At 37.5% G+C, this 22,656-nt stretch overlaps 1 protein-coding gene across 1 annotated transcript in view; it reads left to right on the top strand.

The window, feature by feature from the left end:
- The window catches only part of LOC306847270 (CUB and sushi domain-containing protein 2-like), a gene marked incomplete at its 5' end in the record, with an annotated part of 308,039 nt that overhangs the window by 91,984 nt on the left and 193,399 nt on the right, over positions 1-22,656 (top strand). Inside the window, one exon of the mRNA XM_079381119.1 lies at positions 6,793-7,000. Coding sequence (XP_079237245.1) covers positions 6,793-7,000 — 208 coding nt within the window. The remainder of the gene's footprint in view (positions 1-6,792; positions 7,001-22,656) is intronic.

Below are 22,656 nucleotides of genomic sequence, written 5' to 3'. Positions count from 1 at the left end.
TGCTACTCTTGTTTTCATTTATACTTCTGCGTCATTGTCAATGACGACGTACAATTACGCATGCAGACCACTAGTAGGCAGTGTCCACAGGAATGTTGCTGGTGAAATATCGGCAGTGATGGTGGCGACTTTTGTTGCAGCTTGACTTGTTAGTCCATCTTTGTTTTCACTGTAGTTATGTCGGAAGCAGAAATGCATATGAGGAAATGCGACGCTATCGCAGATATTTATTTATTTTTGACCTGAAGGTGGGGTTCCAGCAGACCATTCACGGCGATTGCGGTCCGCATAGATTTGAGAGGTGCATGTCAGGCTACGCCGTAGGTTTGATGAAAGACTATAAATCAACCTTTAGACTTCATCTTAATTTATTTAGCATATTGTATTATTTTGTGGCAACCATTTCATTTTTATTTTTTTTTGCTGTCTTTTTTGTTTTAAAATGTTGTTTCTGTCCACAACAACAAGAGGAATCCTAGAGTTATCATCTCATCTGTATAGACTTCTGTAATCAGAATAAAGTCATAAGGGAAGTAACCTTAATCCCCGGTTTCACAGTCAAGGTTTGAGCCCTAGTCCCAGGCAAAAATGCTTGTCTGAGCTGTTTTATCTGAAGGAAACTTGCACTGACATCTTATAATATGTACGTTCGGTCACACTTTTTTTAAAGGTCCAATTCTCGCTATTAATAAATCATTAACTACGGCTTTTCCCTTAATAAACTGCCAACTTGTTGCTTATTAATATTTAGTAAGGTAGTTGTTAAATTTAGGTATTGGGTAGGATTAGGGATGTAGAATATGGTCATGCAGAACATGTGCTTTATAAATACTAATAAACAGTCAATATGTTAATAATAGGCATGCTAATAATCTAGTTAATAGTGAGAATTGGTCCCTATACTAAAGTGTTATTGTAAGTGCCATTGTTTTATCTCAAGATGCACATCAGTAGTTGTTTTTTTTGTTTGTTTTTTGTCCCTAGGGCATGTTTATGACAACTTAACAACTTAAACATTTAATAATTGAACTATGACCTATTCCTAGCTTAATCTAAGCCCTTTCTGTGAAACCAGGCCTAAAAGTTTAATACTTGCATTCAGTAGGCTATAATTTAAGTTTGAAATGTTATCTTTTAAATTTGAAATGCTATCTTTTTGTTTGTCCATTTTCTGGTGCCAAAAAAAACAAAAACAACAAAAAAAACCTATTTTATATTTATAGACTAAGTCAGAAAGGAAGTAACCTATATGACACTAAACCGCTCTTCTGAAACCTTAACTACTTTTGTATCCTCTATCATCCTTCATGCTTTATCTCTCTTCAATTTGAATGGTTTTCCAATTAATTAGCCATGCCACTGACACCAAATGACGTTCTGCTCTGTACACAAGTAGAGAAAACAGCAACTCAAAGGCTGTGGTAACCGACAGCAGACAGTCTTGTCTCTGGCTCTGATTATGGGTGGCCAGAAGGTGGCAGGAGGTTGGGTCATTTCCCTTAAAGGAGTCACACAGTGTCAGTAAGGCTCCAGAAGCCATCTTTCTTCTCTGTCCTCATTACTGCTTATCTTCCAGGCCTCTTCACAGCATTAAGTCTGACTTATTTACCATTTCCTATAGAGCACATTATAAATATTTGATCTAATAAGCCTACATTAATAAATAGTTTCCCAGATGAACATATACGTTTAGATCTCTGCATCTAAGCATGTTCACATGGTCTGTACCCTCACAGCCCTCTCAACCCCCACATTCACTCACACTGTGGGAATAGATTCAGTATTCCGCAATCAAAGCGTCAAAATGGCGGGCTGTTGGCATGCCACCCTCCTCTATGGCACACTGAACAGGAATGCTCGTTCCAAAAAGAAAATAAGAGAGAACCAAGAAGTTGAAATCTCACGAACTGGTTGGATCTGTTGTTCCTCCAAAATCCTTTTCTTTTCCCTGTTGTTCTTCTCTATCAGTGCTGGCTCTCAGGTCTCAGTGTGCCGCTGCACATCACTCGCTGCTGTGTTACCATGGCAGCCGCAGAGCCCAAGGAAGGCAGTACAAAGAGACATGAAACACAAGCAGACCATCTTTTGTAGGGTATTAGTTTTTATGCATCACACATCATCCATTTATCCAAGCCAATTGAATAAGTCACTTTGATATTAAAGAGACTTCCTTGGGGCAGTTCAAAGGTCTGCTTGAGCTTAAGAAAACTGATTGATTTAAACTAAAATTCTGTCACATACAGTAGTTGTCAGGAAATCACTCCCCGAGACGACTCGTTCTTTCCGAGTCACATTAAAGATTTGTTCAAAATGAATGAATCGTTCAAGAGCAACCCATCACTACTGTTAATTTAGCCGCATTCATCGTGAAACTTGTTAATTAGCACATTATTAGGAAAGGCGATTTGCAAAAATTCATTTAAAAAACCTTGTACTCACTTTTTCTGGAGGTGAAGCTGGATCACGAATGATTCGTGAGAACATAGATGCATTTAGGTAGATCGAGGGCGCTTTCCTTTCAGAACCAAACGTAATCCTCTTCAGCTGCTCGGATGACGGGAGTAAAGGACTACTGCTATGTTCATTATTACATCCAACAACAGAACACCTCAATCACTTAGGAGTCATTCTTGTCTACATCTGCTCCGACGGAGAAACAACTGATGACAGCTCACTCAGGGCGGGCCTGAGGTAAGACACCAGTGCAGTCTGTGCTAAAATGCTACTGTCAATCAAACTATCGTGGAAGCGGCCTTCGACCGTGTGACGTCACACAGACAGATGGCTCGTTTTGAGAAAAAGGTAAAGATTTAAGATAAAAAAAAAAAAAAAAACACTGGGTGGATTTTTATCATTATAGGGATATTTTATCATTATATATATCACACACATTTCAGTTCAAACAACTTGTAAAAGTGCATGTAGCATCATATGACCCCTTTAAAATGTTATATTAAAGGGGTCATCGGATGCAAAATTCACTTTACAAGTTGTTTGAACATAAACGTGTGTTGGAAGTGTGTGTACACATCCATCCTATAATGATAAAAATCCACCCAGTGTTTTTTTTTTTAATCCCTATTTTAAAATCCCCTTTCTCAAATCAGGCTGTTCTGAGATTCCTGTCAGAATGACGTAGTTCTGTACAGGCCCCCCCCCACGATAGTTGATTGACAAGACCGTCTTACCTTAGACCCGGCCTGAGTGAGCTGAGAGCTGTTCGACTCCGGTGCAGAGGAAGACAAGATGTCTCCGATTAAGCGATTGAGGTGTTTAGTTGTTGGATGTAATAATGACTATTGCAGTCGTCATTTACTCCCAACATCTGAGCCGCTGAAGACGCAGAGGATTTGTAACTTTCATTTTGAAGTGAATGCCCCGATCCCGATCTGCCTAAATGTTTATGTTCGTGCGAATCATTCGTGATCCAGCTTTATCTACAGAAGAAGTGAGTATAAGGGTTTTTATGAATCTTTGCAAATCGCCTTTCCTAATAATGTGCTAGTTAGCCAGTTTCACGGCTGAAGTCTAGTATGCTCCATAGATATATAGATGCCTCATTAACGACTGTTTCTATGGGCTGCGATACGTTAGCAATCCGCCATTTTTGGAACGGTCTGCGAATCTTTGAGCTCATTGACTGTACGCTTGTATATCTTTGAATATTCATTGATTATTATGGTGAATGCGAGATGGCTGAAGTGTCAACGTATCTGGAGCGGTCGAATAGGGAATCTACACATATCTATGGTCTGCTCGTCACTCCTCGGAAGAGAGGGGCACAGTCAGCAGAGCTCAATAGCATTTAACAAAACAGAGCTGATTTTGACAGGGTAAAGAAGGTGTTTTTTACACTACCATTGAGAAATTTTAACCAAAGTATGTTATAGACTTTTCATTAAGACCCTAAAGAATCATATCAACTTGTGTAAAATGGGCATCCGATGACCCCTTTAAATATAAATTTATTTATGTGCTGGCTGATTTTTTTTAAAACAGTCATTACTTCAGCCTTCACTGCCATCCTTCAGGGATATTCGGATTTTGTGCTCAAAAAGTATTTCTTGTTATTATCAATTATAAATGCAGTTGATGTTATGCTTAATATTTTTGTGGAAACTGTGATACATTTTTAGGATTCTTTGATGAATAGAAAGTTCAAAAGAACAGCATTTATTTGAAATATGAATCTTTTGTAACATTCTAAGCATCTTTACTGTCACTTTTGATTAATATAATTTATTCAGAAAAATTTAAAATAATGAATTGTGATTGGTCATGTGTTCCTTGCAAATATGTACTCATTAAAGCCAGCACTTGTAAGCACTGGTATCTCCTTCATGAACTGTTCATCTAGATTTTAGTGATGCTTTTAGGTTTTTGCAAATGGTAAATCATTTTCTTACAAAGCCTTTTATAAATGTTAGCAGTTTAGACATGAAGTCACAAAGTCTCTACAAGATCAAACGACCAAACTGAGAAGCAGAGCTGAGGCCAGTGATCGGTGTGTTCTACTGAAGTGTGAAGGAAACTCTCGGCTGGAATACCAATAGCCGGTCCTCTCTCCAAGCCCTCCCTCCCCTGCCTCAGTTGCGCTTTTTTTCCCTCTCTTCATCCCTCTGTTCTAGAACGCTCAGAGGCTGCTCCTCACATATGCTCTGTGTCTCTCCGGGGAAATGTAAGAGTGACAGATCCGATGGAAGACTGACAGGGCCCAGGTCCTCCCACCGTTTTCCACTCACAGAAAAGAAATCATGCGATTAGCCAGTCACCACTAATGAATCCCATGCTGGCCTGTCAGAGAAGAACTCATCACCCATCAGTGACAAGCAAGCTCCTTCACCTGTGTGAGGCATATACGCACACACTGCACTCGCTCTGACATAGTTTGTTTATTTGGCTGGAGAGAGAGAATTTTGCCCGGTAGGTAGGTGTGATGACTCACTTTTTCTCTCGCGTTGTATTTCCTTCCTCCCTCTCGAACGCCAACTCAAACGCCTCCTAAACAAATCTCCCATCACTCTCTTTTCCCCTCTACCCTTCTTTTACCCCAGAGAGGTTCCTAGTTATCATTATGAGTCACTCACTCGCTCACACAGAGGCCTTTTGCTCCTTTACTTGCCTGGAAGGCAACATATCCACTTGGCGTGCACCCATAATTCAGAATTCTTCTGTAGCTATCAAACTAGAGGCTTTACAGGGCAGGGATGTCTTTTTACTGTAAGTGTGTTTTTTTATTCCTGCACAGTGGAGTTCAAAAGCTTGTGAGCACATGTAAAAAAACTTTTGAAGCATGAAATGTTTATTTCAATTCCAAATGAATGCTGTTCTTTTGAACTTCCTATTCATCAAAGAATGCAGAAAAAAATAATGTATTGCAGTTTTCACAAAAAATAAGCAGCACAATTTGTAACATTAATAATAAGAAATGTTTCTTGAGCAGCAAATCAGCATATTAGAGTGATTTCTGAAGGGTCATGTGACACTAGAGACTGCTTTGCCATCACAGGAATAAATTACATTTTAAAATACATTCAAATAGAAAACAGTTACTTTAAATTATAATATTTCACAATACTGTATTTTTGATCAAATGCAACCTTGATAAGCATAAGAGACTTCTTAAAAAAAAAAAAAAATTTACTGACCCCAGACTTTTGAATGGAAGTGTACATTTAACTTAAAAAATTATCAGATTAGTAAAAATGTTACCATAAAATTAGAAAAATCTAAGTTTAAAAAAAAAAAAGAAACATTGACAGTTTGAATGATAAATATTTCTCATATTTCTCATATTTGTATATTCTCCATCAATAATTTAATAAAACATCCTGAAATGTATGAAAGTTTTTTGGAAATATATTTTGTCAGCAGAAATTTTTTTGTTGATAAACAACAGTGCAGTCCATTGAAAGCTCTGTACTTCTATTCCTCACATCCTCGTTTTCATTCCTGTCAAATATTAAATATGATTCTTCCTTGACTAAGGTCTGTTGAGATGACCCAACTTTGACATCTCAGCAAAACATCTCAGATTCTATATGATTTCTACCAAAACTCACCATGGATATCTTGCAGTCCCCAGTTTCCTGTACGATCTCCAACAAGTTTTTCCAACTTATCAACCACAAAAATGCTTTTAGATGCAGCCTGGTTGTCTTAACAATTTTTTATAGTCATTTTATGTACGTCGTCTTAGAGACAATGCCTCTTTAGGTGATGTTGGGGAATAGTCTTTTTGTAAAGGAGGTCAGGTATCTAGACTCAACTTTTCTCCATGTCAAAAAGTTGTGATTTCTTTCTTTTCTCAGGGGAGGGATGCATAGAAAAAAAAAAAAAAAACTGGGGGAGGGAAGTCAGTGGGTCTGTTGCTTCGCCTTCACCCTCAGTTGGCTCGGCTCTTTTTCCTTACCTCACGGACTCGCTGTCAGGAAGAAAGACTGAGTATCAAGAGAGTGAAAAATAGAGAGATTGCATTTGATTCACTAAGGAAGGTTGGGAGAGCCAGGGGGCTCAATTACCACAGCAGCCTTTAAGTGCCTGTTTGTTATATAATCGTCTCCTTAACACAGTTTTAAAGAGTAGAACAGGTTTTGACTGCAAATAATGAACAGAATTTTACAAAGATCTCAATTAATTACCCCCATGTTACAGTGTGTTGCATCACTGGCCTGCAAGTGTTGCCCGAAACCTCAAGACCCCAAATTGAGTGCCATGGCATCTTATATTATCTTATTTTCAGCTGATTTAAGAAGTTACATGTGTCTGTATTTTTGTATCACCTCTTCGCAGCGGACGATGGCTGTGGCGGCACACTACGGGGTCAAAGTGGTGTCATCACCAGTCCAAATTACCCCCAGGAGTACAACAACAATGCGGACTGTACTTGGACTGTGCTGGCCGAACCAGGAGACACCATCGCCTTGGTCTTCTCTGACTTTCAATTGGAAGAAGACTACGACGTTCTGGAGATAACCGGCACAGAAGGATCCTCTAAGTGGTGAGTGCCCTAACGGTTTGGTTTTTCAGGCATCGCTGGGGAAACCGAAGTATAGCTCTCATCGCTAAGCAGCGAGAACGCTTGTTGTGGTGCTGTTGGCAGCGGGTAGGTGTTTTACGAGAGAGAAGAAGCCAGGAGAACCACAGTCATGAAACATCTCAGCACTTGTTCAATGGAACAGAACCAAATCACAGCTTGATTCAATTATTCAGCACATAATGCACACAGAGCTTGGACCAAATAGAGGGGATAAAAACTGCGATAAAAACGCAGTCCATCGCAAACCTTGTCTGGGGAGCACCGGAGTACTGTTCATTTATGAAAATGGTTTTATGGGCCTCTTAGTCTCCATGTTCACACAATTTCCTTTTCACACCCATTAAGTACTGTAACAGGCTCTCAGAAATTCTTATTGGATTAGGACAGGGACAGTTTTTTGCATCAGGGCTGTGGACATAAATGTGGCAGTCTAATGACACAAGATGAGGCAGTGTGTAATTTTTAGAATATGCTAGACTATTTTCTCCTATCCCATTTTAATTTGTAGAGGAGGATGTCATTTTTAGGTTGTTTCTGTTTTTTTATCTGGAGAGCGTTCTGGAAACCTGTTTGAAAATATTTTGCAATATATATATAATTTTTTATTTCTTTATTGAAAAGTCATAATGTGAAGTACAGTATATTGGATGTCTTCAATCATTTCAGACATCAGTCTGCTAAATGATTTAGTCTGCCTCCATTCAATCAACAACTGATGCATAAAACTCCCGACCATTTGTTTTTTTTTTCTTTTTCAGTAGTCTGTTTGTTTTGGATGTGTATCACAGTGCAGAAGAAAAAGATCTGTTGCTGCTTGTGCTACATCGCAGTTTTAACAAATTTAACCTAATGGTCAAGTGCTAACAAAATGTTACATATATATCATTATTTTGTAGACTGTTAGCTTTGGGAAAAAAATGTAATAAAATAAGTTAACAGTATTTTCTCAACAGAATGGTGACTAATTGGACCACTGTGAAAACGTTGGGGACTTTGAGACCATAGCTCAGTTCTTTTGAGGCTGTAGATTCTGAACAATGAGCCGCATAAGTTGGCATGTAAATGAACAGCTTATGTCTGTAGACCAATTAGAGAAGCCCAATTTCTGTGGTGCCAAGATCCTCGCTTATGCTGGGGTCCAACCCTATACTTGTGTACACCTTGAGTCGTCGTGACACCCTGCACTGGAGTCATGAAGCATGGATGGACGTTTGCCTCTCAGACATGCTCACTGAGGGTCAACGAAGGAGTGCTGAAGGAAGGTTGTTCCTGGCCAGAGGAGGCGATCGATAGACCCCACTTCTCTCTGTCCCCTTACTGCCACCATGCATGGGGTCACTGCTGAGCCCTTAATTAAACAGGCAATTAACAGAGGGTGAGGAGCGAGCAGACGGAGAGAGACGAGATGGTGTCGTTTGACCTTGGCATGTTCTAGAAGCCTCAGGGAGAGTAAATAAAAAAGGGACAAACGACCCAGCACCAGAACTTCACAGGCAATTAACCAATGGAAATGCCCAAAAATGAACAAAAGAAGCATCAAATACTGCCAGAGCGGCCAATCGCTGCAGAGCACCAGTTGGAACGCCAGGTTAGTTTGGTCTCTGAGGGATTGTGGAAGATGTTCTGCATACTGAAGAGTGGATTTTTACTGTTTGATTGCTGAAAAGTTGGGTCCAGTCATCACATCACATTTTTGTCAAATTTAAATTTAAACAGTGAACTTCTCATGCTGCACTTTTTTTTGCCCAAAAAAGGAATGAGTTGTACAAATTTTAATTGATAGCATTTTAATGTGAATAAATCATTAGATTTATGCGTTTGCATTATTACAACCATTGTTGATTTTTTAATATATATATATATTAAATGTCTATATAAATATATAGAACTTCAAATGTCATATAAATATATATGTGTATATGTATATATGTGAGGAGTTTGGTTCCTAAAATAGTTTCCACCAAAATCAGTATTGTATCTGGTTGGCATTGAAAAGTCTATTTTTAATTCTATGCAAAATGCGATATTTGTCGTGTTATTCGGTCAAGTGTTCTCCCTTTTTTTCCAAACCGCGATAAACGCCAGTCTCCTTTCTCTGCAGAATGCGATAAATCCGCTCAGCCAATCACAACGCACCATTCCTCGCACTGTAAACAGTACCGGTAATGGCGGCGTTTTGAATACACCCTGCATTCTAGTTTTCCTCATCTACTTTGTACTTTGTGTTCAACAAACAAACAAAAAATAGGGCTGCACGATAAATCGCATGTGATTGTCCTGCGCATCTCGTCAGTAAAGCTGGTTCTGTGATCTCCATCACGTGCTTTCAGATGGAGCAATGTCACGTTCATAATCGCAGATGAATCACATTCGATTATGAATGTGATTTCGTGTAGCTTGTCAGTGTGTTTTTATTAATGCCATTAATGTTTTTGTTATATAGCCTACAGTGTATAGCACAGTGTATAGCACAAAAAAAAAATATATACTTTTATGGATTTATTGCATTTTGGGGGGGGGGGGGGGGGGGGGTGTTCAAACAGAATCAAAATCTGGATTTGAATTTTTTATGTTATTATAACCTAAATATGCTATGTGAAAGTTGGAAACAGAAAATAGTGGTTTTCATCTTGCCACTTTCTTGGTAAAGAAAACACATTTTTACTCAAATTAATCCAAATGGATTTATAGCGTTTTGGAACCAAACTCTTCATATATATATATATGTACTGTATATCAATGCTTCACGACTCCGGTACAGGGTGTCACGACGACTCAAGGTATACAAAGTATACGGCCAATTGCGGCATAAGCTGTTAATTTACATGTGTGTATATATATATATATATATATATATATATATATATATACATACATACAGTGCCAATTCCTTTATTTTTGCTGTAGACTGAAAACATTTGGGTTTGACATCAAAAGATGAATATGACATGAGATATTAACATATATATATATATATATATATATATATACAGTACATTGCTAAGAACTTCATTTGGACAACTTTAAAGGTGATTTTCTCAATATTTAGATTTTTTTGCACCATCAGATTCCAGATTTTCAAATAGTTGTATCTCTGTCAAATATTGTCCATAACAAACCATACACCAATGAAAAACTTATTTATTCAGGTTTCAGATGATAAATCTCAATTTTGAAAAATTTACCTTTATGACTGGTTTTGTGGTCCAGGGTCACATATATTAGAGAAGTTATCGTTGGCATCAGTTGCTGCTAATGTCTCTGCAGATATGTCAGATATGTAGCTGGCAGTCTGGATAGGAGAATTTACAAGTTTGTTTGTGTGTAAAGGTGAAAGATAAACAGAGGTCTCTAATATGAATGGTCATCATTGTAAACACGCCCCTGAAAGGAGGAGTGTCAAAGGCAGCATGCAAAAATCAATATGTAAGTGATCAGGAAGAAAAACAGTGCTGCTCTGTCAGGACCTGTTTCTATCACCCTGAGCATTTGATTGGCACAAGACATGTCTGTGTGCTGTGCAGGACCCAGCAAATAACACTGGACACTCAGTCATCTGCCCGCAGCAGGGTTACCCATGAATCACTCCAAAGAGCCCCTCATTCCCTCTTTATCTCCTTTAGCACCGATCCACTGAGCGGCAGAAACACTACTATATCAACATGGGTATCCTGCTTGGTAAAATACGTTATCGACACCACATGAAGCAGTTTCGTATGAATTCACATGATGTTCCACCCACTATGGGTTTATCTTTCTTGGCCTATTTGAATTTTGCCATAGTCGTGGCTTGGTGGGATAGTGTATATGTGCATACATTGTACTGTGGTGCTTATGTGCAGTAACCCATGTCTAAAACAACGCCCACTATTAGTTTCCTGGTTCACCACTGTCTTGTTCATTTAAAGGCCAAAATAATAAATAAACATTATTATTGTTATTATTAATTAATCTACTTATTTTTTTAATATTCAGTTATTTAATCTTTTATTTTATGTTCGATACATCAGAGATCCTGTAGCTGTTGCTCTGTTTTTTGCAGATCTGAGCCTGTCAGCCCTTCTGGATTCCTCTGATCTCTTGTTACTCAGCAGGGTTGAGAGCAGAGAGCAGGCTGGTATACCCTGGGCACCTAAACACTGCTATGAGGATTGTTTGTTATTTATGTATCTAAACAATGCTTTATTCATCTCTCTTTCTCTAACTCACCAGTCTCTATCTCCACCGAAACTGACTGATGTTCAATAACTACTTGCGTTATTGATTACCTGTTTCTTCTCAACTGTGAGAGAGACTGGTATTTATAGAAAGCACTGGATTTTTGAGATGGATCCATGCCTCTAAAGGTCATTTTGCATGTTTTTTTTTTTTGTTTGTTTTTTTGTGAGCAGTTTTGTAAATGTGCTTGTTAAATCATATAATTTGTAATGTCCTACAATATAAAAAGAACAATGACATTTCATCCAGCATATGGAGATTTATAAATGATAGATGTTAAGGAATCTGAATTGCTTTCAATTACTTTAAGCATTCATTAGACCAACAATATTCCCTCAAATATTGCCCCAGCTATACTAGCTGGATTTCCTGAACAGTTTCATATTCTGAAAAATGTTGTATATTTTTAAGATCCCAGAATGCATTGCAGCATAAATATGACAGGACAATCTCCTTCCTGTCAGTCTTTCCTCTGCAACCTCCCCCTCATTATTATTGAGATGCCATGAAACGTCAGGATGCAGGCAGGCTGCTCTAATTGTCAGATGAAAGCGTGCCATTCTGAAGTCGTTCATAATAAATGCCGTTTCTTATTTTATTTTTCTCCTCTGCCCTCTGGTTACCATTTTTAAAATGGTGCAAAACTTGGCCAGTACAAACACTGGGGACGGAGGGTGTTGCATTGCGCATGGAAATCTGAAGGAGTGTTGCAAATGTTCAGTTCTCCATGGTTTAGACACATGCCATGGATAATTACATCAGACTGTAAAAGCAGGTCAGCGTCTTACTGTGGAGGGGGATATCAATATCATTTTTTTCTACTGCATGCCTTTCTCGTTACTTGTGCTGTTTTTTTTTTCTCTAATGTTTCCCTCTTCTCGTCATCTAGATTCATTTTCTTTCTGATTCAAGATGGCTAGAGTTCAAATAGAATGAATTGTCTTTCGAAGGGGGATTCAGACACATGCACAATTTGTTCTCAATTCACCCAGATCAAAATCAAATTAATCTTTGTCGCTGAATGTAATATTTACTAAAAAGACGGAAAACAAAATCTACATAATAACCGATGCAATGGGTTGGTGTGTTTAAAGGGACGGTTCAGCCAGAAACACAAAAGAGAGATTTTTGAAGAATCTTTACAGCTATTTTCTGAAGATTTCTGATGTCCTTCTATATTTACATTACATTTAGTCATTTAGCAGACGCTTTTATCCAAAGCAACTTACAAATGAGAACAATAGAAGCAATCAAAATCAACAAAAGAGCAAGATATGCAAGTGCTATAACAAGTGTCAGTTAGCTTAACACAGTACATGTAGCAAGGATTTTTTAAATTATATAATAAATGAAAAAGAAAACAGATAGAATAGAGCAAGCTAGTGTTAGAGGCCTTTTTTTGCTTTTGTTAATTGTATAATAAATCAAAATAAAACAAATAGATAGAATACAAAAAAGATTAGAAACGCTAATGTTAGTATTTCTTTAAAGAATATAATTAGAATAGAGAGTGCTAGAGTTAGAGGGTCAAATAAAGATGGAAGAGATGTGTTTTTAGCCGATTCTTGAAGATGGCTAAGGACTCAGCTGCTCGGAATGAGTTGGGCAGGTCATTCCAATAGGAGGGAACATTTGATTTAAAAGTTTGTGAAAGTGATTCTGTGCCTCTTTGGGATAGCACAATAAAGCAACGTTCACTTGCAGAACGTAAGCTTATAGAGGGAGCTTTCTAGCTTCTATTGACTTTCTCAAACTAATTTCTGTAAAAAATAGTTATTTTTAACCAGCTTTAAAAAAAAAAAAACTGTTAATACACAAATTGTAAACTAGGGATGCACTGGTTTTACAATTCTGCCTGATCAACTCATAATTTATATAAAAAATAATTTATATTAAAATTGTATTTGTAAAATTGTCAGTTTTGAGATAAATCTAATTAAAGCTTTCTGAAGGTTACAAAACAAAATTACCTAACAACCATACCTTATAATCTCTGATAATACCACCAAATTCAGCACACACCAATCTATATATGCTCAACTTTTTTCCCTATGATACCACAATGCACTGCACGAGAGCGACTAGAGGCGAGAATCTTCACTTGCCTTAAGATTTGATTCGATTATGATTCAGAGGGCAACAGTTTAGCTATCGATCCTCGATGCATCACGTTGCATCTTTTCCTCAATTTTTTTCTTAATAATATTTACTACATTAATTAGTCAGAATATATTTTTATTTGATCTTAATAGTGACTATTAGCATGCACTTTTATATGCTATTTCAACTGACTCAATATTGACTGACCGAGTTCATCAATCAGTTAATCAGCCAATCAGCAATTATATTGGATCGACAAGTGGGTGAGTAAATACTGAGTCTTTGTGTGAAGGACTATTTTATGTTTAAAATGACAAATTACTGGCATTTTAAACATGATTCAAAGATGTCTGAAAGCATCACATGGAAGTGTGGCATGTAACTATGGTCTTCTTCTACCTGAGGAAATGACAAAGAAGAGGCTGTCAGGATAATGGGAGCTGAGTTCATTATCATTATGGTTTCTGGTTGTACTGCAAGCCGTTTCACATAAGACTAAACAACGACATCGCACTGGGATTCGTGACATTGCCGTTTCAATTATACCTCGATATGTGCTACTCTGCATGTAAAGTATATCCTTCCCATGCTCGCAGAGAGAATACACACGTATACCCTCCATGAATAATACACAGGACCATATGGTCTGGAGGAGTATGTGCTAAGCATGCAAGCAGAGATCACATGCAAACATGTGTTGTGGTTACATTTTTTACTCTATTCTGTAGCTTGTGATCACCTGGGACATGAGAACCTGCAATAGACTGCAATGTTTAATAAGTAAATCCACACTGCATCGCCTAGATTTCTGCTTGTGGAAATGTCTCTGAGGTGCAGATCTTCTCAACCTCTTCATGTTTCCACCATGTCTTTGCTGAAGCAGCAGAATTAAACTGAAACTATGTGTTGGCTTCCCATCAAGGACAGTGTGAAATCGATAGCTATCTCTTTAGTCCGTCCGATGCACTTATCAAACCTTTCTTCTTCTTTTTTTTTTTTCTTTTCACGAGTCATGTTTTATTTAGGCATGTGTTGGTCTAATATCTCTATTCGAACTGAGCCATCCATCAAAACGGCATGGATGGCCAGAGCTTAGTTGGTGTCTGGCAATATTAGATTGTTCACACACATCCACTCGGCATGTAAAGTTAGCTCACTCTCAGGCCCAGCAGACGCCCATCTGAAATCAGAATCGACAGGAGCGGGTGAAGAAAATGGTCAGCAAACTCTCATATTTAGTTGTTTCCTATCAGTGTCATGACCTAAATCAACACTTTTTCCCCTCTCGGAATGGTACAAGAGCTTTTAAATGGATGGCAAAATGACGCAGCGGTACATGTGAATGAGGTGAGGAAGCCTATATATATCCTTTAGGACATTATGTGGGACGGGTGGGTGTGAACCCATTGATTATTGCTTGACGTGCACTAAATTGACCCCTTCTAGGTCCCTGCTCGGCTTTTGGTCCACATTGTAAAACGGCAAGGTAGACTGGAGTGTTTCGTAAGCACGTTTGCTGTTAGGTTTGCGGCTTTGTTCATTGTAATGATAGACGTGGACCGTACTATGAGAGATTAAAGGTAATGGATTAGATCAGCTCCCCTTTCCTCACTGCTGATTACCTAGCACTCCTCTCATTTTCATAGATGCCGGGCTGCTGTGATTGGCTCCGGTTTGCTCGATGTGTTTCACAGGTCTAAAGTGCACACTCTGCATGACAGCACACTGAGCAGCTGCAGTAGTTCTTATTGCCTACAGCACAAAGCGAACAAGGTGTGTGGAGATCTTGGGATCACTTATTCTTTCTGACAAAAGATCATTAGCTGTGAGGGAACCATGGATACAGATTGAATTGGACAAACCTCTCAACTTTTCTTTTATGTTTTAAAGTTGTACATATTGTAGTATCAGTTAGTCAGAAGTCAAACTACTGGCATAAAGTCTGGTCCACATTTGCTGCCGTGAGTTGGAAACTGGAAATCAGTTCTTAGAACTACAGTAGTTTAATTAATAAATAAATATATACTACATATGCATACAAGTATAAAAATGGAACTGGATGACTTAAGTTTCGAATGATATAACATCCTTTGTGTCAGAAATACATTTTAGAGGGGGCATGAACTACCTTTTTTATTATTTTGTTCTGTTCACTGAGGTTCACTTATAATGTTATCAAGATTTTACATCATAAAACATTATAATTTAGAAGTAATAGGCTTTTTTCTGTCCTGTTTTTAGGTGACAGGACACCTAAAAACAGGACAGAAAAAACGTTTGTTCCAATGGGAACAACCCGTTTGAATAGGCATGGCAGATTGTAGACTCAGAAGTAAACAACCACTGCTATGATTGGCTAATTATGCAAAAAACATTAAGGTAAATGGTTGCAAACAATTTATTTTAGCTACATTTAAATAAAATTACAAATGTTAGAAGTTAGTCAACTAAATGTGTTTATGTAGATAAAATAAATTGATTGCAACCACTTAATGATGTTTTGTTAACAAGGTTCGGGAGGAGCACGATCAGATAATCAGTCTGGCCCAGGTGGAGCTCGTCAGCTAATCACCTTAACAAGCACATCAGGTGTGTGTATATATACAGCCAACTCACCTCTGTTCTATGACAGTTTCCCAGCATCCTGCCTCCACCCCAACTCTGCACTCTAATCTAATTTCATCCCATTTTTGGTGGAGTTCTCTGGGTTCGGGCTCTATCCTGAGCTCGGAGCCCTCCCTCCGGACAGCATGCCAAATATGCTTACTAAATTGCTCAATTATATTATATGTTAGTGTGAACTCATGAACCTTAAAAAAATGTAGGCCTAGTAAATTCAATTAATCATTTTTTTCAGTGTAGTTATGTATGTTTGACAGCCTACATCCTACACAGATGGATGCTGCTGTGATTTAGGTTAAAACACATAAATCAGTACATATCAAACGATCTGTTATAACAAAGCAATAGTGACCACGCAATAAAAACAGTTACTAACTTGTGTGCTGCAATATTACTATTGGATCCAATATAGTCGGCACAACATCGTCTTTTAGTTTCAGTCTTTCAAAACATACTGTCAAATTGTGCCTTGTTTGTGAACGAATCTGTGGTAAAATTAAGTGAACAATTTTTCTTAATGTTGGGATCAGAAGGAAGCCAATGCACTTTTTTTCTTTTTTTTTTTTTTTGTCCACAACTTGGAACTGTACCACGTTTTGTTGTATTTGGAGCCATCTTTATCGTTTGGTTTCTGCATAGACCTACGTTTGCCTCTGTCCTTATTTACACTACATATTCAAATCAGTGGGTGGGGCTAAACAGGCAGTAATGTAGAAGCAGGTGTTGATCATCTTCTGTGGAGGCAGGGTTAAGCCACACTGTTACATCATAGAGTGGCACATTCCACAACCTGTCGTTTTGGTACATTGGCTTCAATATAAGCTGTTTTTAGACTAACAAGTTTTAAGTTCTGAAGCTTACAGGGTGTTTTTATAGTACAATAACCTGTTATATGTCAAACGATCAAGGAAATTGTGATTTCTCAGTTCATAACGCCTTGAATGAAATACGTTTGTTCTAGTATTATTTTATATAAAGTTAACGAGAGATGCAATTTCTGTCATTTACTCATGTCATTTGTCTCATGTTTTTCCTTTTGACTTTTATTCTGTATACAGAGCACATAAGATCATAATTTGAAGAACATTGGAAGACATTAGCATTCATTTTATAGACAAACATTGTCAGTGGAACCATTAAGGACGCAAAATCATTAAGAGGAAACAGAATCGTTCAATTCTTTCCTGTCTCTAGTGTGCATTATGGTGTAGTTCTAAACTTTGTAACAAAAATATTCAATAACAAAAACATTCAGCAGTAAAAATGTGTATTGTTATGTATCCCAGTTGGAATCAGTAAAGCACCAACTCTGATACCAGCACTATTTTGGTGGCAAAGGAGTAACTGTAGCTTATTCTGGACGAGAGCCGTCTTCATAGACTCAGAGGGGCCGTCTGACTGACATGTAAAGCAACCAACCAATCACAGAGGATGTATAATGCGTTATGCCAATGGGGCCAGTGCCTCGGGGTCTCTCACTGCCAGGGGCCTCAAACTGAGATGCCTGCTGTGGCTAGAGAAAACCCACCACTGATGTAAAATTGACATAGAAACAAACAGTGCTTGAATGTGTTCCAGTGACTACTGGCACGGTGTGAAATAAATGCACATGTTCCTGGCTCCTCATCAGCTTTGATGTTTTCAACCAGTCACAGTACATTCCTGGCTCTATTGCAGTGTATTACTCATATATTGTGTACTTTCTAGTACATTTTCTCATATTTACATGATTATTTTTTTTTACAACCTCTCAATTGTGCAGCCTTCAAAGAGGCTGCACTCCAAAAAATGCTTTTCTTACTTAGATTTTTTTGTCTTTTTCCAGCCAACATATCTATAAAATTCTTAAATCAAGAAGGATTTTCTAGACAAGTAAAAAGGATTGTCTTATGAATTATGGAAATCTGAATTTCAGTTTACAGTTTCCATTTTGAATCTGTTATTTTAATTGGCCTATTTGATGTAGAAATTTGTGCCTTCAAAATAAACCTGATAAAGGAAATAATTATTGCACTTGCTCTCAAGCTGTGTTCAGTAACTGCAGTATCAACAGTATTTAAAGAATAGTTTATGGATATTGCCAACAGTTGATCAATGAGATGTATTTTAATGGAAAATATCGATCGTCTCATTTGGGAACTCTGGACAGCAGTTCTGCATCAGATGTGTTTTTCATATGGCATATAGACAGTAATAGACAACAGATGAAAAAAGGCTTGCCTAATCTATCCTGCATTGTTTGGAAAGTCTGGTGCTTTGTTTCAGCATTGTGGATTTTCTTTTTATTTGTTGAGTTTATTTTGTGAAATATTGATGAGGGTGGGAGAGACAGCGGGCTGCACTCTTATTTTACAGCCTGCTTTAATGAAAGTGCTCTGCGTTTCTTCAGCGTTTTGTTTCATGAAGCACAATTATTCTTCGCATACCATATCCGCCACTAATCTTCGCACCGCACACACGCACGCACAGAGGCATTAACATGATTAATTCATTTTCAGCCAAATAAGATGGCTATTTGCATAATAACACTCAAAGACATCATGCAATGTGAAGGTCTTTTGTTTAACAGTTCTTCACACACTGTACATTTGGAAAGCATGTTTAAAGGAGTAGTTCACCTGAAAATTAAGATGTCATTAATTACTCACCCTCGTATCGTTTCAAACCTGAGTGCTGTTACTCATGGGTTGGAATGCAGAATTTTAATTTGTGAAGAAATCTCTTGCATTATATTATATATATTATATATAAACATTTATTCATTTTAGATGTATTTATTACTTTTATGTATTACATTTATATAATTTTTGTTTTTATACTTATGATTTTGTTTAAAGGTCCCAAAATTTCCTGGCTTTTTTCATGATGACTGAGGTCTAGGGACTATGTAACTACCATATAAGTTTCAAAACTTAAGATGATATTTTAAGCTCCTTATGTAGCTAAATCTGCGCTGGTTTGAATGGGCCGCCTCCAGTTTTCCCTTTGTTTTGCCCTACATGACCCTAGTTACCTGTGGTTGGCCTGGCTGTGCATCACTCAGAAAGCAACAGGCCAATCAGAAGAGAGGCTCATGAATATTGGCTCATTAATATATTAGACAGGCCAAAATCGACCTGTTCTTAGCAGAGCTCCTGAGAGAGGAGCTGTAAAAATATATTGAGATGCTTTTTGGTACTTATACCGCAAATATATATTCTTAAGGACATCAAAACCTCAAATAAAACTCCAGAAAGGCGTACAATATGTGACCATTTAATTCATTTTTTTCAATTGTAATTATTTTAAAGCAAATAAAACATTATCAGCATATAGCTTTGCATTGACATGAATACATTGACAATTTTCTTTTTGAAAATTCCTTTAAGAACATAAGTTTAAGGACTTGGATGTTGCATGTTTATGAGCTTTGCAAACAAATTTGGGAATATATTTACTTATAAGTGCTTATATTATACTTATAGGTGCTGCTCATTCTGAAAATATTTTATTTACAGGTCTGGAACCCGTGGCAGTGGCATACTCTTAAATACGGCCTCTTTCGAGTCCATCTGTTGAGTCATTTAGCAGGCCACTGTGTTGTGTTTATGAGTTTGATTTTCAGATATACTCTGTGTTGTTCTCTCTGGCATGCTTCAATACCTGTGTATATCAGCATGCCCCTGCATGGCTTTGTGTCATTGAGTTTCATCGGTCACGCCTCAACATCCTCATTCAGAGAGCAGCGTTCCCTCCGAGTCAGCAAGACACACTACACTGGCTGTTCTCAAAATGGCTGACTCACTCTAAACAACACTAAAACACTATTCTATCTGCCCAGCACTTCTTATCAAAGCTTGGACTGGGCTGTATAGCGGACAAATCCTTACACAGCAAGTGTACTCTGAAATGTAAGCTGTAAAATAACATGCTATGCGGTTGGAACTACTGCATACACATCTTTTGGGTTGTTGTTTCTGGTCAGTGATATGTAGAGGGTGTCAAACATTTTTTTGTTTATAAATGGTTAAATAATGTAATATACTACAATAAAACAAATGAATACTGCATTTAATGTAAAAGTCACCATATTGGACCCGGTGCAGACTTTTCACTTAAGCTGTGACATTTGTGTACAGATAAAAACTTGACTGTGCCATAAATGACAAGATGAGGAATTATAAGCTGACAGGAAAAGATTTAAAGTGGTTGAAGTGGGGAAAAGAAAATCAATGATTTAAGTAAGCAGTGGGGTAGAGAGAACATTTTCATGTGTTCTGTGTGTATAGGTGTGTTTTTATAGAGGAGAGGGAGAACCAGATGCTGGGAGAAACTCAAAAGGGTCAAAGGGGACGTTTTGCTGGGGCTTTTTTTTTTACACTAGGAATATGTCAGCCTGGTATTGATCGGCATGCTGGGTGATCCGTCTTAATCCAATACCCCAGGATGAGAGGAGAACTTTGTGTGCTTCCTTGTATAACGGGTCAAAAAAGTGAATATATGTATGTTGTGTGTGTGTGTGTGTGTGTATAAATACTGTATGTTAATTTATATACGGTTGGAACAATTTTAAAACAATCTAAAATACTGTACAAAATAGTAATATTATGAAATATTACATTTTAAATAATATATATATATATTTTTTTTTTAATTCTTATTATTATTGTATTCAGTATATTTTGAAATGTAATTTTTTTCCTGTGATGGCAAAGCTGAATTTTCATCATTACTCCAGTTTTCATTATCACATGATCCTACAGAAATATTCTAATATGCTGATTTGGTGCTCAAGAAACATATCTGATTAAAGGGCCCCTGTTATGCCCCTTTTGTACAAGATAGTAATATAAGTCTCATGTCTTCCCAGAATGTGTCTTGATTATCATGGCTATCGCACTGAAATAATGTGTTTTAAAGCCATATCAGTTTAAACTTCTGATATTCGGTTTTCTGAGCGCGCACATCCAAAGCACGCATACAGCTTTTCTTTTCGTTTTAAAGATACATGCACGAAAACAGCCTGTTTCTCCTTCTACCTAAAATAGGCATTTTCATATTGGGCTGTAACACGGCATGTGAGCACAAAACTAAGTTCTCTTTCATGTCTTATTGTGCTTAAACTGTCAAATACACACACGTTTTTGTTAAAAACAAAGTTGTCTGTGAATGTAAACAGCTGGAAAATAAATCACATATGTATATTAGATCTGAGTATTAAGTGACAGCAGCGGCAATATCAAAAATATATATAAACAAAAACAATTCATAGTAAATTAAACTTTTGGACAGAAGAAAAGCGAGAGAATATCCCCCATTAGTTTTATCTTGCTTCTTTCGGGTGTCTTCCCTTCCTCTCCTGTTGATGGGGGTTGGACGCCTCATGCGTTTTTAATTAGATGTGGTGATTAGGAAACTGGGGGAGAGGAAAATTAAAAATGGGATTAACACGGTCTTAGACTCCGGGAAACAGAATGGAATGAGAGCGATGCGCTATCTGCTGCACATCAGTCGCCTGATTTGGTCATTATTAGCTTCCTGTTCGCAGTGAGTAGCGCAGGATAACAACACAATGCTTGGCCAGGGAGCAAGAGGTAAATATCAAGGCAATGTGGATAGAGTCCAGCTCTGATATTGGCATCCCATGTAGATTAAATCAGATCTGTCTACTATATCTGTATCAGGTTGTCTAATCCATAGACATGGGAGTAGACATATAAGCATACATCCTCTGGCTTCCTGATACTGTAGAACCACATGAGAAGACTTATATTTCTGTAGCTACACTGGCAATAGAGATGCACACATCACCTTTTGTGCTATAATTTCATGTGGTGAAAACAGCATATAAAGATGTCCCTGACTCATATGATGTGATGTTTGTGTACATGAGCAGCAGTATTTGTGGTGATCAGTTACCAATGTGTCACATCAATGCATATCAATCCTTTCTTCCCGAAGCATGGGAAACAATCATATGCTACAGCAGCAGTCGGCTTTTATTCCCTTACTTTTCATTCTCTCTCTTTCTCAATGTCAAGAACATGGCAGTAATCAAAAATGTGGTCTGACTCCTTTGTGTTTTTCCCTCAGATAATTACATTGATATCTGCCTATTGAGATTCAGAGGCTTTCATTCTGCTCACTGGCCTTTATTTTTCAGCTATTAATAACTTTTCTTTTCATTTTGGATGGTTTCACAGTCATGCTTGAAGATGACAGCGAATGTTTTCCATCTGAAACTCGTGTTCAACAAGTTAATGTGGAGTGAAGTGGAGGAGGAACTGTATTGTATGTAAATGTATGTTTGAAGTCTTGAAATAGTGGGTTGGGCGCTTTGAACTGGTGCATTGTGTTGTTTTCTGTTTAGTGAAAGGAAATCGCAGGAATATGTATATCCAAAAGAATTTTATGAAATGTCTTCCTTGGAGAACTGAAAACAAGGGGAAAAAGTTTTAATAATGTAGAGTCGAAAAGACTGTTAAAGTTTGAAACATGTCACAAAAATCCATTCATTTCTACCTGGTAATTTATATTGTTGGCTTATCTTTTGTATTTTGAGGAAAAATAAAGTTGGTTAAAAATAAGGTTGAATTAGGAAAAAAGTAATAATAAAAAAGGGATTTTATCATTAGTGCATGTGCTGAGTTTGCCATATAGGCTACTTTTTAATATATAAATTTGCATTATCTCTGTAA

This window comes from Barbus barbus, assembly GCF_936440315.1.
Source record: "Barbus barbus genome assembly, chromosome: 27".
In the NCBI taxonomy this organism is placed as follows: Eukaryota; Metazoa; Chordata; class Actinopteri; order Cypriniformes; family Cyprinidae; genus Barbus; species Barbus barbus.
The sequence above is the reverse complement of the archived record's forward strand: the minus strand, read 5'-3'. Positions and strand labels throughout refer to the sequence as shown.